We start from the raw sequence: 14,378 nt of genomic DNA, 5'->3' as shown, positions 1-14,378 counted from the left end.
TTGCCCTTGCTCTTGATGTATCGGAGACAACTTTTTCTCTGGCATTATAATTGTAAATTAAAAATGACAATAATAAAAAAGCTACTTCTTATAAATTGAAGAAAATCTATTTCTCCTGTGCTGCCCTGTGCTGCTATGTTACAAAATAGAAAATTACACAATAATCTATTGATGGAACTGCAAAGCGAATGCCCGCATACAGAGAATAGATAAATCAAGTCATATCAAGTGAAATATACATGACCCGACTGGCTGACAGTGCTTGTTCGCTTATGTACAGAAATGAGTGTAGGTTAGACTAGGGAGGTTTAAAGGGACTGTACAGTACTGGTTGAGGTAGGGATTCATGTTTTGAACATTATGAAAAATTATGAAAAGCCTCATATGAAATATGAAAGAGCATGTAATTTTAATAAGGATTCAACGTTTATTTGATGAAAATTAGTTTTCGAATGGCTGAGATATCCCAAAAAGTGCTAATAATAAAAGGCGACATGCCCCAACTTTATTAGGATATCTTTGTTTCACCTTGTTTTTGGATATCTCAGCCATTTCAAAACCGATTTTCATCGAATAAACTTTTGATACCCCTTAGAACTGCATGCTCTTTGACATCTCATAGAGTAGTTTCTGAATATCTCGCAAAACGTTAAAAGCTAAATCTTCACCTCGACCAGAACTGTACACACCCTTTAATATACGTGCTTATCCAATGCCGCGCCGTCTACGTGGAAACATTATTGAGCATTCTGTCTTTGTAGCTACTCGATTGTCAAGACGGACAAGAAAAGAGAGTCTAGTATCGCTGCGGATTAGTGGGCTTAATCTGTAAGTCGTCCGGATCTAAGAATTACGCTTACATGAATCCGTTAATACAGTTAACGAGAACAAGAACCAGGAACTTTGCGAATGCTTCAAAAGGCGCTACCGCGACCCTGGTTGTTCATGGCGGTCAAAATTAAGCGCCGACCATTGAGCTCGTTATTCTATTACTGGTATTTGACGACGAAGCAAGCTTTTCGACCCTTTTCTCTTCTTTTCACCCTCTTTCATCCCTTTCACCTCTTTTTAGTGCCTGTAGCACTCCCATGCAAAGGACGAAGCTCTCGGATATTATGTCTCATCCCCCCCCCCCCCCCACGTTGGCGTTTCAATTCAGTCACTCGGGCTAACACTTCCAAACCTTCATTTTTTCGTTAACAAGATTCATTCACAAGATCTTTTTCCCATCCATATTTTCCAGTGATTCTTAAATTGAGTTTTATCATTTCCGTCATTTCCCTACCTCATACCTGTACATGCTACTGATGATCTATTATGCTTTTTGGGGCCTTGTCTCATTAACGTTAAAAATGAAGTTATTGAGCGGCAAAAGTTGTTTGAAGTATGAGAATTTTCATTCATAATGTGGTGATCAACAACACATAAACAGTGAATACATTTTACCATAAGAATGAATGAATGAATGAATGATATGAGTACATCTATCTTCGACAACACTCGGCAATTGCTTAAAAAATAAATCAAATATATTTGATTTTTTTTTTTTTGGTTTGAAAATGTGTTACACGAAAAACAAGGAGCTGTAGTGGTTCATCAGAAGAGACCGCAAACTCTCCTCTGTGAAGTCGCTGGTTCGAGTCGCTGACTGCAGCGCTCATGCTCTTAGAGGAAAGACTTAACCCTTTTGCGGCCTTTTTTTATCTATGCACTGAGTTGATTTATGTACTACATGCAATACACTTGTACCCATTTAGCATCCTTTGTGAATGTACTTGCATAAAATGAGAATAATCTCTCTCTCTCTCTCTCTCTCTCTCTCTCTCTCTCTCTATATATATATATATATATATATATATATATATATATCATATCTATTTATTTGTTTGTTTTGATCTGAAAGTCTATGTAAACTATATACAGGGCTTCCTTGAAAAGCAGATCTCCTGGATATCAGCAGAACTGAACGGAATGTCCCTGTTAAAGAATGTTGGTAATTTAATGAATGAATGAATGAATAAATAAATAAATAGATAAATGAATTAATAAATGAATGAATGAATGAATAAATATGTAAATAAGCGAGTAGATAGATAGATAAATAAATAAATAATATTAATAAACAAATAAATATTATACTCATAAGTTTCGTGGAAAGTGAACGGCCTACCCCAACCCTCTTTTTGCCAAACATCAGTGAACATCATAACCTGGTATAGGTCTGCATGGAATGATTTGTGTGTGTGTGTGGGGGGGGGGGGGGGAGGGAGTATAATACCCATCATGAATAAGTTCAAAATACTTTTAATGAAGATCGCACATCACATCCTTTACTTGATTGGCATAATACCCAATGCAAGCCATGGCAAACCCCATTCCTCATCGCAACTTTTTTTTTTTCTCTCTCTCTTTGATAAAGCCAACTGAAAAGAGTCTGAAATCATAACAGAACAAAACAACCAAAACAAGAATGGATCTCATGGTATGCTGTACATTCATGTTTGATACATTCTCACCAGCAAGACTGATTCCGGGTCTGCTAAATTAAATTATACTGACCCTCGTAATACTGATCTAATGTACAGGTGATAAACCATAAATGTGTTGGGAGGGGTTCCCTAAAACCGTATTCGGTTAAATACCATGCAATTCTGCATCACCACATTAGATTCAATTCAATGCAGTTCAATTCATATGAATTCAGGATCCCTTTTTTAGGGTACAGAATAAAGTTTGATTTCGATGAGGCCATTCATTCTCTGTCTCCATTGCCCCCTTGCCTCACCCCACTCCTTTAAAGTGAACATTTTTCCCACTTTGCGTATTGTTTATTTAATTTCCATCATTTCAGTTTTCTTGACAATGTATAATTAATAATAATAATAATAATGTCTTATTTACCCAGGGTAGCCTCTTCAGTGTTGCCACTGCTCTACCAGAGGGCCTTGCTATTATTATTACCCTAGCGTGGCCAGGTACCCATTTATACACCTGGGTCGAGAGGGACACAGTGGGTAAAAACATCTTGTCCAAGGACGTAAGCACTGGGCGGGATTCGAACTCGGGTCCTCCGATCGGGATTCGGGAGTCTTATCCACTATGCCACAGTGCCCCCAGCAATTACTGTAAGATTCCTCATTGTGCCCCCAGCAATTACTGTAAGATTCCTCATTGTGCCCCCAGCAATTACTGTAAGATTCCTCATTTATTGTGTGCTCTTTTCATTTTGCATTGTGTCGCTTATGAAAACGTACTCTCTGTTGCCGAAGTAGTGAAATGTATATGTCTTGTCGAAAATCAAATAAGAATTGAATTGAACTGAATTGAATTGAATTGAATTGAATTGAATTGAATTGAATTGAATTGAATTGAATTGAACTGAATTGAATTGAATTGAATTGAATTGAATTGAATTGAACTGAATTAAATTGAATTGAATTGAATTGAATTGAATTGAATTGAATTGAATTGAATTGAATTGAACTGAATTGAATTGAATTGAACAGCACGTCTAACTTCCAGGCAATCCATATGCTAGTAATCTAATCCCAGACCTGAACCGCCACCAAGTAAAGCAATAACTGAAGTGCACTACATCCCCTTTGTTACAACAGGATCCACAGCCCCATCATGCAAACGGCTTCTATACTATATACTCTGAGGCAGGTGGTTTCAGGGGTAACTTATATTCCAATCGAGGTTGTTCCATGTGTTATCAATAATTGTGATGAAGCTTTAAGACGTAGATGTCTGTAATGTAGACTATACTGTCTTGCACTGTACGTAAAATAATTTGTCGCTCTTGTACATGGCGGTGAAACTTCAAAGGCGACAGGTCTTCACCTTTGTCGAGTTCAGGGCGCAACCGCATGAAGTACTAAAAGAGTATTCAGTCCTTGATGGAGTAGAGTTCGGCCTCTTGGAGGTTGCATTTCTTATTAGTCAACAACAAGGCAATGGACTCTATTTGAATAGACCTGGTCTTCGGACCTTTTTTTTTCTCTCTTTTCTGTCTTTCTCGTTTTCCCTGTTCTCAACAAGGAGATAACCTGTTGGTAATTGATTTACTCTTGAAAGAGACACGTTAACAAAGTACATCACATGCTTGTTGGGATTGAGATAAGGAGAGTGTCTCGCAGCCCTAGTATTCGTCATGCAGGCTTTGCGTTGTTGATTGGTTTGTAGTGACACAATAGTTCGAGCGCTCGAGATGATTCTGCATAGCGTGGGGTGGCAGGATCTTGACAAATGATTTCCATCAAAGAAACAACAACTCCAAAGTCGGCTTTTTTTGCCAGAGATTATGATCACAATATGCGGAGAATAGAAAACGATATTACACGCTCGAGGACCTTTGCTTTATCTATAAAAAAGGGCAATCATATCAGTATGTGGGACAAAATGAAAATGATTTCATTTTGGTGACATTCTTGTCTCAGTTCTTTTTTCCTGTGCACATGCTGTGCAATTATATCTCCTTCCCATGATACTGGAAAAAAAAAACTGAGTGTAATTGAGATCAGAATGATTGGTCAAAAGTCAAATAAAGTTTTGGGAAAAATTGACAGTGTTGATTAATTCCGTGTCTTATACATTCTCGGCATATGAATATGATGCCAAGATATACTGAAGATCTCGGCCTCCGCATTTCTCATTTCATGGTGACGCCTAGCATTTTAGTTTTTTTTTTTTTTATACAATAACAACAATCTTGGTAATTCATACATTTTGTGTGCTTGGGATGCTGATTGGCACGGGAAACCCCATAGCGTCGCACATGCTGTCTAAATTTCCCTGGCACAGAAAGGGGTAAGAAAAAAAACCTTTTTTTTCTCTCTCTCTCTTTTAAATCTTCATTTCAAATGAAGAACATTGCTTCATCGACATTTCTGTTTCCGTGTGGTGAATTTTTTTCCTTTCGTTTTTATAGTTGTTCTTTCATTTTTATATTTGACATTACATATCAAGTTATTTATTTGTCCTGTTAAGTTGGCTGCAGTTTTGACAAGATCCTTTGAGCAGCATGAAAAATAAAGCACTGATTTCTAGATCTAGGATTGCTAGATGACGAACTGCGCTGAGAGAGAAAAAGAAGCTACAGTGTCATACGTGTCGACATATCATTATTTAGCAACAGATTTACCTAATACTTAAAAATGGGAACTGAATAGTTGAGTAATTAGATAATGGACTTAGGCGGACTGAAAAGTACATTTGCCGTAGTTCTTTAGAGTCACAATTGTACAAAGTGCAGACGACTGGGCCTGTCTGACGCTTTCGTTACCTTTCTTCTCTTCCGCACAACGCTTTCCCCGTTTCTTCACCTCGTTTTCGTGTTGGGAACAATGAATTTATCAATCCTATAATTTGTTTTGGGATCAACGCAAAGGGGAAAAACATTTACTACTTAAATAGCAAAGGCCACCGCCGGTTACTTAAAAGGCTGTATAAGAACCTCAGCTCCATTATGCGGAAAATTGAGATGAAGGGAGGCTATGGCATGGGTGTTACGGTGGTCTTTCTTTTCTGCGCTTCGTGTAGGAACTTGCCAACCGCAAAGTGAATCCTCTATAGAAGAACGGTGTCGCTGGAGTCTTAGAATTGAAAAGGACTGAACACGACTGTGAAAAGGCTGGCGTTAAGAATCCGCGGTTGGCCCGTAGACCCTGTTGTACGGAGTCATGAATATTGAGCAACGGGGCGGTTTCGGTTCACTTTGATCCCTGTGGGCGTCCAATCAGATTGCGGGCTGTCCGACTGAGCCGACTTACCAGGAGTTACAGTCAAAAGACAAAATGAGAAAAAGGGGTGACAAGAGAGATCAAAGAGACTCTTTAGGAGAAGGGGAATAATGCCATACCGGAGGAGGGGGACGATAGAATCATAAGCAGACGTACGTCTTTTGATAGAGCTTCGTGAGAGCAGGGCATGTCAGTTTCCAGTCATAGGAGATATCCCATTCTGGCACTGAGACGAATCATTCTGCGTTTCCTGTCCTTGCATCCCGAATGTGTTCCTCCGAATGAGTCCTGAAATCGGGTTCACATCATCCATCTTTGCATGACATGCGATGACACTCCATGAAGATGCGTTCCATTTTTTGAGCCTATAGGCATCCCAAATGTTGCGGCTCAGTGAAGCACATTTGAGGCGGGTGTGACGTGTTCACTAGGAAGACAGTCGGGCAGCGTCGCAACCTCCGATAACGGCGACTCGATGTCTTCACGGCATCTCCATCCCATCTTGTGGAGGAAACACGAGAGTCCTCGAGAGTGTTGCGTCTACGAGGCAGTGTTCGGTACCTCTGAAGGAATCTGAGTTGATCAACAGCAGCTATCATTCCTTTCTTGTTTTGAATAACTCCGAAGTGTTGTGCGGCAAATTTCTGTCGAAAAAGGTGGCAGACGGGCACAAAATAAAAACATGAAGAAACTTCACGGGACGTCGCTCATCTGTCTCCTGTTTCTCCTCATCCTTCTTATTACACCGACTGAAGTGGCAGCAACATGGTGGTAAGTGACGATCGTCCGGAACAAGCCTTGTTTTGCAAACTTGCTAACTTGCACCGAAAAGCAGTCAGTCTATTTTTGCTTTGTGAACTCACCTTGTTGTTTTGTTTGGTTTAAACAGCATACCACTAGTAATCATAAAGGTATCAGCCACACCCTCGGCGTTACTCAGGGAGCGATATGGGCAGAGTATAATGCTTAGACCTTGTATCACATGTTCCTAGTTCTGATCAAGCCCTTCGCGTACATGCGTCTTTGTAATGTTTAGCTTACGCTCTTTTTAAAGAGTATAAACACTAAATTTGAAATATTGGAGTCATGACATTAGCCTGGCTACCTAAGAAAATAGTGTCTAATGCGAAGATAAAGGCATATTACTATAATCCTTATCAGTCTTTTTTTTTTTTTTGGGGGGGGGGGGTGACCAACTAACCTTTCAGATTGAAGTGTGATGACAACACTAGTTTTTGAATTGTGTTCTTTATACAGGGACAGACGAAACCAGATTGCCTTATTCAAATTCATGTCTATATAGAAGATTTAAGCTTACTGTGCATCTTGAAAACTTGTAACCGTTACGTAAAGGTCTAGCACGCAATCAAGATGCAGGGATATTGGGGGAAACTCCACTGAATGTTGAATCAAGTAAACACAAATGTATAAATCCAATCGTATTCGGATACGGAATGAAAATGGTATGGAACTCGTTTAACTTCCCCAGTTTGTTCTTTGTTTGTTTGTTTGTTTGTTTGTTTGTTTGTCTGTCTATTTGTCTGTCTGTTTGTTTGTTTTAAGGGAACAATGTATTGGTCTTTCACATTATGTAACTACGATGAGCTGGTAATGCCGTTTTCAGTAGATTTAATCAGAGCATAGATGAATCGAAGAGTAATGCCTCCTTTACATCCTTGACGTCAAATTATTTAAGAGTTGCATGAACATATCAAGAGGCGTTTCTTCGAGAAAGAGCTAGTTGTTACAATAGAATTGATGGCAAAATAATATTGAAAATATTGAACAAAACCGATTTGGGTATCCTAAGCAGATGATTGCACCTAACTTTGTACTTTACCTTACCTACTGTGCTCATGTGGTTGATGCCATGATATCATTGTTCCGTCCACAAATGTTTTAGTTTTATGTGATTTTAACTTCTACCTTTCTGCTTGTTTGAGTTTACTCTTTCAAAGGCCAATATCAATTTCGAAAATGGATTAGCATTCACCTTCAGAAATATTTTCGGTAACAGAGACATCGTCTTCGTGACTTCGCGGGTCCGAGGAGGCAAAAAGAAGATAAAATCTCGTCTTTTCGGCCTTATGGCGATATCCGAGGTTTCTCTTTGTGGTTTCTCGGGTACGAGAAGGTATTCAAGAAGGAGATCGATCTCGTCTTTTCGACATTTTCAGCGAGAGACGATATCCGAGATTCTGTCTTTTTGAATTCTCTTTTTCGAGAAGGCAAGAAGGAGATATGTAAGACATTGTCTTCTTGAACCCTCTAGTCCAAGAAAGAGAGATGTGAGATCTCGTCTTCTCATTTGCTCGGGTCCTAAAAAGGCGGGAGGGCATGACATAAGATCTTGTGTTCTCGAACTCTGGGTTAAAAAGAAGAAAGGCAGGAAAGACAAGATATCATGGTCATATCTCGCCTTCTCCGAGTAGGCGAGAAAACGAGATCTCACAAAACTCGCTTTCTTGCCTTCTCGGAGGAGATCTCTGATATCGCGTACTCGGAACCGAAAAGGTCGCGGAGGAGAGAAATTACCTTGTCTCCTCACTGACAATTAAAAGTTCATGTGGCTTGATACAAACTGTAAGGGCATGTGGTCCACATACTTTTGTTTTCCTTTTTAGAAAGAATTTGAATATATTTTCTCCTGATTTCTTGTAATTTTTCATCTCAGATAGCTCACACTGGATTTTTATGAGTTATTTTTGATGTAATTATCTTTATTTAGTTAATCATCCATGTGATTATCTTTTTTTTTGTGTGTAGTTATTTTTTTCTCTCGGGATCCCATGGAAGAACAGCATTGTATTCTTGCTGATACAACTGAATGGGCAATCCCTCCGTCAGTTTGTCCGTATTCATGTACAGCCGTATGTTTGTTCTCTTTTTATGTATCGTGTACGTATGAACTCTATCTTAAGATTGTTTTGCTCTTTCTTATTCTGCTTTTTGCATTACTCTTCCTTTTAATGTTTGAATACGGAAATGAACTAATAAAAGAATAAAAAAATACAAACCAAACAATAGACTGAGTCAAGCACACTTGCAAAGTTCTAACTAAATTTTTGTCTTGTTTGTATCACAACCACCAAAACAATGTGGCATCCTCGTGTTATGTTTATCTATTCTTCGAGACATCATCAAATTAATGACAACCCTGATAACACTTTTAGAAAAAAAAAGATGGCATGAAAAGGTGCTGAATTTTGAGAAACGGTGCCACAGAAAAGTTGTAAAGATATCGATAAGATGCTTTATGTACGGCCTACATAGTGGTAAAAATCTAAATAATGATAACAATGATAATAAATAATAAAAAATCTATCGATGTATAGTTATGGATGAGAAATAACATCTCTCATCGATGCCTCGCTCTTTTGATTGAGTGGGTTAGTGCATCATAATCCATTCTCAATTTAACTTGAGAGTATAGGACAAGCCGGGGAGAACGTCAAACCTTAACGGCATGACAAATCCACACGCTTGGATGATGATCCTCAACTCCGATCCAAAGTTTATTTATCCCCCCATTCCAGCATCTCGGTCGCTTCCACATCTGGTTCTCATCAATGTCATCCAACAAGTTGTCATCTCTCCTCATGAAGTTGTGGTGCAACTTTCCAAAAAATTTTCCGGTGAAAATATCTTTCGAAGAACATGAGGATAAGAGAAATAGTATGTAGGGTGTTTATCATCCCCCCCCCCCCAAGTTATTGCAAGTACCGAAATCTACCTACCGAGAGTCTGCTTTCTCTTTTTTTTTGGGGGGGGGGGGGGGAGTGGGGGGGGGAGGGGCGCTGCAAAAATTGCATCTCTTTGTCTTGTGTTTGACAGTAGCATCTCTTGACCAGCGGCTTTGGCGAAGGCACAAGTCGGAGCTCGCATTGTTTTCTCTAGTTATGTTTTCGTAGTCTTTGCCGAAATTGTCGCAACGCAAATCCGTTGAGTTTTTCACTTTCAGCCTGTCGACCCACATGAAAGTAGAAAGGCAGGATCGCAGCTCACTATTTGAGATGTTTTTACTTCTTTGTGTGGATGATTGATCATTCTCCCGAAACCGACGACAAAATCGCTGACAGATTTATTTTTCAAGACAATATTCAATAAGACGTTTTTATTTTGTTGTCGTTTAAATTCAAGTTGTTGTGTTACAATCACATTGAATTGTTTGTCATACTGCAATCAGATGGGCGTGACTGTTTATTATGATATATCTGATTGCGAAAGCCTTCTGTCTGCTTAAATTCGGCAAATATTTGCAGACATTGTCAATTGAGCCACCACCCAGAGAGGAAAAACCGTAACATTTTGCAGGATATACATGTACTGCCTGTCAAGACACATCACGCCATTCTCTAAAACTGAAAATAAGAAACAAAAGAAATAGATTTTAGATTTAAAAACGTTGCCGTGGCTTCACAATCCTTCTCTGCTATTTCATGTCAAAACGTAAAATCAGATCGGCATCCGCTGTCAAAGATGCATGTTGTTACGAGATGAATCAGGTAAAATAATGTGAGAGACTTGCAGTGAAAGACAGTTGGTGATGATTATTATTCATCATTGTGATTGACATAAGGAAGGAAGAAACCGTCTTTTGGCATTCTCGTCATTCCACGAAATTCTATTTCGCACTGAATTTATCTACTTTTTTCTTAGAACTACCTGAATGAGTACCTCACTCCCTTCCATGTTTAACGGTGGCTTTATGATAGGGTGGTATTCGTTTGCTCTGTTCTGTTTTGTTTTGTTTGTCTTTATTTTAAGAAACTTTCGTCATCATTGGAATTATCTTTTCTTTTAAATCTATACAATATGAGTTGTCACCATTACCTAAACAGCGATCCTCATTTTTACTCAAACGGAACTTACTACATACGTGTGCGGCTGGTTTCTTACATTGGTTGATATACGTAAACATGCTGTGAAATTACGTGCCCCATATCGTTATGTTATCACTCAGTATGATACCTGTATCACCATAATGACTGAAACTTCATTATTGACAATTCCACATCAATTCGAATTAAGTTCTATCAAGATTAAAAAAACAGAATGCCCTTTAAGGAGACTCCGTGACTTATATCTGTTTTACCAGAGCAATGCAGACTGTATTCCCTTTAGGCCAATCATAACGGGCGCTCACTTTTATCGTTTGTTTTCTTAGCTGATCCAATAAGCACAAACAAACTGGGTATCTCTACATGTACATGGTAACTCGTTAATCAAAAATGAACGTAATCAAAGGATGATCTGCCCGGCGATTGATATGTTATGATGTCCGTGCCAAATGCGAGGCATATACACTCACTCGTCACCGCACTTGGAGGAAATTTGTCAAATCGCGTGTTGACGTCTTCAACTGGCAATGAGCGCGGGGAGTCAAGATATTATATTATAGTGCCTTCCTCCAACAGCGACGGGAAGAACATAGAGAACACACATGCACACACGAACACGCACATGCGTATAATCAAACGCAAATACATTATTCCGAGGAATATGATATACTTGCGAGTTAAAAATTAGTCATCTTATATCATACGTGGGAGCTCTTGAGACGATATTGTCAGTTTAAAAGAGATCATGAAGTCGAGGCAACTCATTTGGGGAATAGTTACCCATTGTCTTTGACAACACCGAATTTAATTTCAATCCTTTGTTTATTGTACATTTGGAAATTCATTTCGTTTTAAGTCTTACACACAAACACAACACAGTAAACAAAAATATAATCACAAATCACAACATATTCATCAAAATTTACAATTTGAAATATGATATACGACATACTTGTATATCCAGCATTCAAACAAGCACTCTGCCTATTCTCATTGCTCGAAGTATTCTAATATCTGAGACAAACTGAAAATAAATCCTACCAGTGTGTGTGTTATACTGCCATTTGAAGAACAATACATCGCTGCTGTTTGTTTTTTTAAGGACCAACAGAAAGTGGTATAGATAACATTTTCACCTAGAAGTTATGAAAAGAAAATACCTCATGCAGATTACAGAGCTAAAATTGTAGATCTTAATTGCTGATTTAAAAAAAAAAGAATATATATATATATATATATATATATATATATCGTTATTAAAGAGACGCATTCGAGAAGCATCCTATCACATACTGTTACACGCCCGACAAAGCAGCAAGAATAGGGAAGCTGTGGACCATAATTATATACAACCGCATATCAATAATCCTTCACGGGGTTTAAGCCACAGTCTCGTTTGCTAGTGTAATGACAACCTTTAACCTCTTCCCTCGTTTTCATTACGTCGACTTTTCCTAAAAAACAAATCATAAACTTTACCATCTCGAAACAACATCACGGAAGAGCTAATCCCCTCCAGATTTTCGGGGTTTTCTTATGTCTATTTGTTTTTTCCGTTTCACACTTCACGATGGATGTATTATCTGGATAGAGGTATAAACATTCTATTTTGCAAGACGGTACAGCCTATCAGGTGCAAGTCGTACACGTGTATATCTTCTTGGCGAGTGAGATACTGATTTGGGAATAACCGGTACGAACGGTGCATTGTATCGGGACAGAGTTGAGGGAGAAATGACTTTCTTGTTGGTCAATTTCAAATATTGAGTCTACTAAAATGTTGGAGGGTTATTGCAATAACTATGACCCAAACAGATAATGGGATTTTGAGCAAATGCTGACGGACTGTACTGTATTATCATAATACAGGCTTACCTGTACATGTAAATGCAGTGTTTGTTCCACATATTTGTTGCCGGACTTGTGTACAATTCTATACTGTGTTCAAACTGACCCTATCACATTGAGTGATATTAGACGAATACACCATTTCAACAAAGTCGGATATATATAGGAAAGACAATTCTGGAATTCCCTCGGTGAATAAGTCATCGCTTTGGGCAGTGTTGAGAATAGCCTGTAGAAACGATACAAAAATATCGATATTTTGTCACCTTTTCATAGCCACGCTGTTAACATATCAGGTTGGGATTTGAATTTCCTGCTCCTATGTTTACGTTTACTTTTCCTGAACTTCTTGCCTTTGCAAAATATATGTTTGTTTATTTGCATATCTAACACCAGTATAACCTGTATGACGTTAGGTTGAGTGTTATAATGGGTTAAATATTCTATGAACGAGTAGCTGAAGATGGTATATCACACAATGTCACAGTCTGACGTATAACTTTTCGGGAACGACTTATCATGGAAACATTACATTGTTTTTGTTTATTTGTTTGTTTGTTTTTTGACACTTCAGCCCCTCTCCACCACTCCCTTTCCTCTCCCTAGTCCAGCATGACGATCACAGTGTATCGATCCGTTATCGTTTGACTATGATGAACCTGAAAAGAAGAGGGTAGACGCCGGCGGCATAGAATTGATTTTGACGCATTACGTTCGCCCCAGCGGAAGATTTCCCCGTTGTTCCGCACCACCGTCCCGCTAAACGGCCAGGCCAGTAACACGTCACTTACGTTCGTTACTGATACTAAACGCCCCGAGATGGATATATATATCGCACTGGTCATGATCTTTTCCCTTCAGAACAGGGAAAAGCCTGAACGTTCTTGATGCATCCTAGTTATCTCTCTTTCTTTCCGCTCTCTCTCTCTATATCTCTCATTTTTCTTTCTGTGTCATTGTGATTCATTCTCTTTGTGTACATTGTATTCGCGATGTCGGTAGTAATCTTCTAGTACGTTTCTGTCATTCTGTTTCCCTAAAAATCTGAGTGACAGTCTGAGAGGCTGGACTTAAGAAACTATTTTGTAGACCCCTATTTTTCCTTAATATTTTCCATGCCTCCGTTCAAAAGCGTAAATGTCCATTGCCATATTCATGATGCCTCCTTATTAAGCTAATTAGTACTTTCAGAAAATGTATGTAAAATCAGTGTTTGGAAAATGTGAGTACCCTGACGAGAGTTGTCCCATTATTTCAGTACGGTGTGATGTTGCGATCACTAGTACTGTAGTACGAGCAGAATAAGATCTCCTGCGATTGACTTGCGCAAACTTTGCAAGTTTCCAGGTGGTTCGTACATAGTGAGAAACACTGATATAAATCTGTACTTGATTAAAACATGAGACATGAATACAGGGAGGGACTAAGCCTGTATATCTCTTGTCAAAAGTAAACAAGAGCCTCTTGAGAGATCCAAGACCAAGGGAAGTTTAGTGCCAAGTAATATTTCTGTAAGTCCCTTCAATCTCGATCACACTGCGTTACATGAAGGCGCGCTCGTTCAGGTTTAACGTCAACAACAGCAGCAACAACAACATGGAAACGATACCCATGCACTCACTGATACCCACTGAAATATCTGTTCTGGTCGTTCATGTCACGGCCTAGCAAACATATTGAGGAGAAGATCTGAAAAATAAACTACCTCGGTCTTGAAGCGATAACGTTTTGCTTACTTCAGTTAGATTTCCCTCCTAGATGTTAATGGATTTTTTCTGTGTGTGTGATCGGCTGTTACAGGTGACTAAAGGCCTAATGTCCACGGAAGTTTGGGGGTTTTGTGAATATTCCAAGGTTCATCTCCCTTCAATGATTAACCTAGCATATCATTACTCCCGCAAACCCGCAAACACACAGTCAGGCTCTCCCCAACATCGCGTCTTCCAGC

At 38.9% G+C, this 14,378-nt stretch overlaps 1 protein-coding gene across 1 annotated transcript in view; it reads left to right on the top strand.

Annotated features, from left to right (window-relative positions):
* Positions 1-5,870: 5,870 nt before the first annotated feature.
* Positions 5,871-14,378, top strand: part of LOC139742937 (protein Wnt-2b-A-like) — a 28,755-nt gene continuing 20,247 nt past the window's right edge. The window contains exon 1 of the mRNA XM_071653444.1: positions 5,871-6,512. Coding sequence (XP_071509545.1) covers positions 6,424-6,512 — 89 coding nt within the window. The 5' untranslated portion in view covers positions 5,871-6,423. The remainder of the gene's footprint in view (positions 6,513-14,378) is intronic.

This window comes from Diadema antillarum, unplaced genomic scaffold (genome assembly GCF_040938485.1).
Source record: "Diadema antillarum isolate AM-2024a unplaced genomic scaffold, OU_Dant_1.0 seq00001039_RagTag, whole genome shotgun sequence".
In the NCBI taxonomy this organism is placed as follows: Eukaryota; Metazoa; Echinodermata; class Echinoidea; order Diadematoida; family Diadematidae; genus Diadema; species Diadema antillarum.
This window is presented reverse-complemented; position numbering and strand designations above follow the sequence as displayed.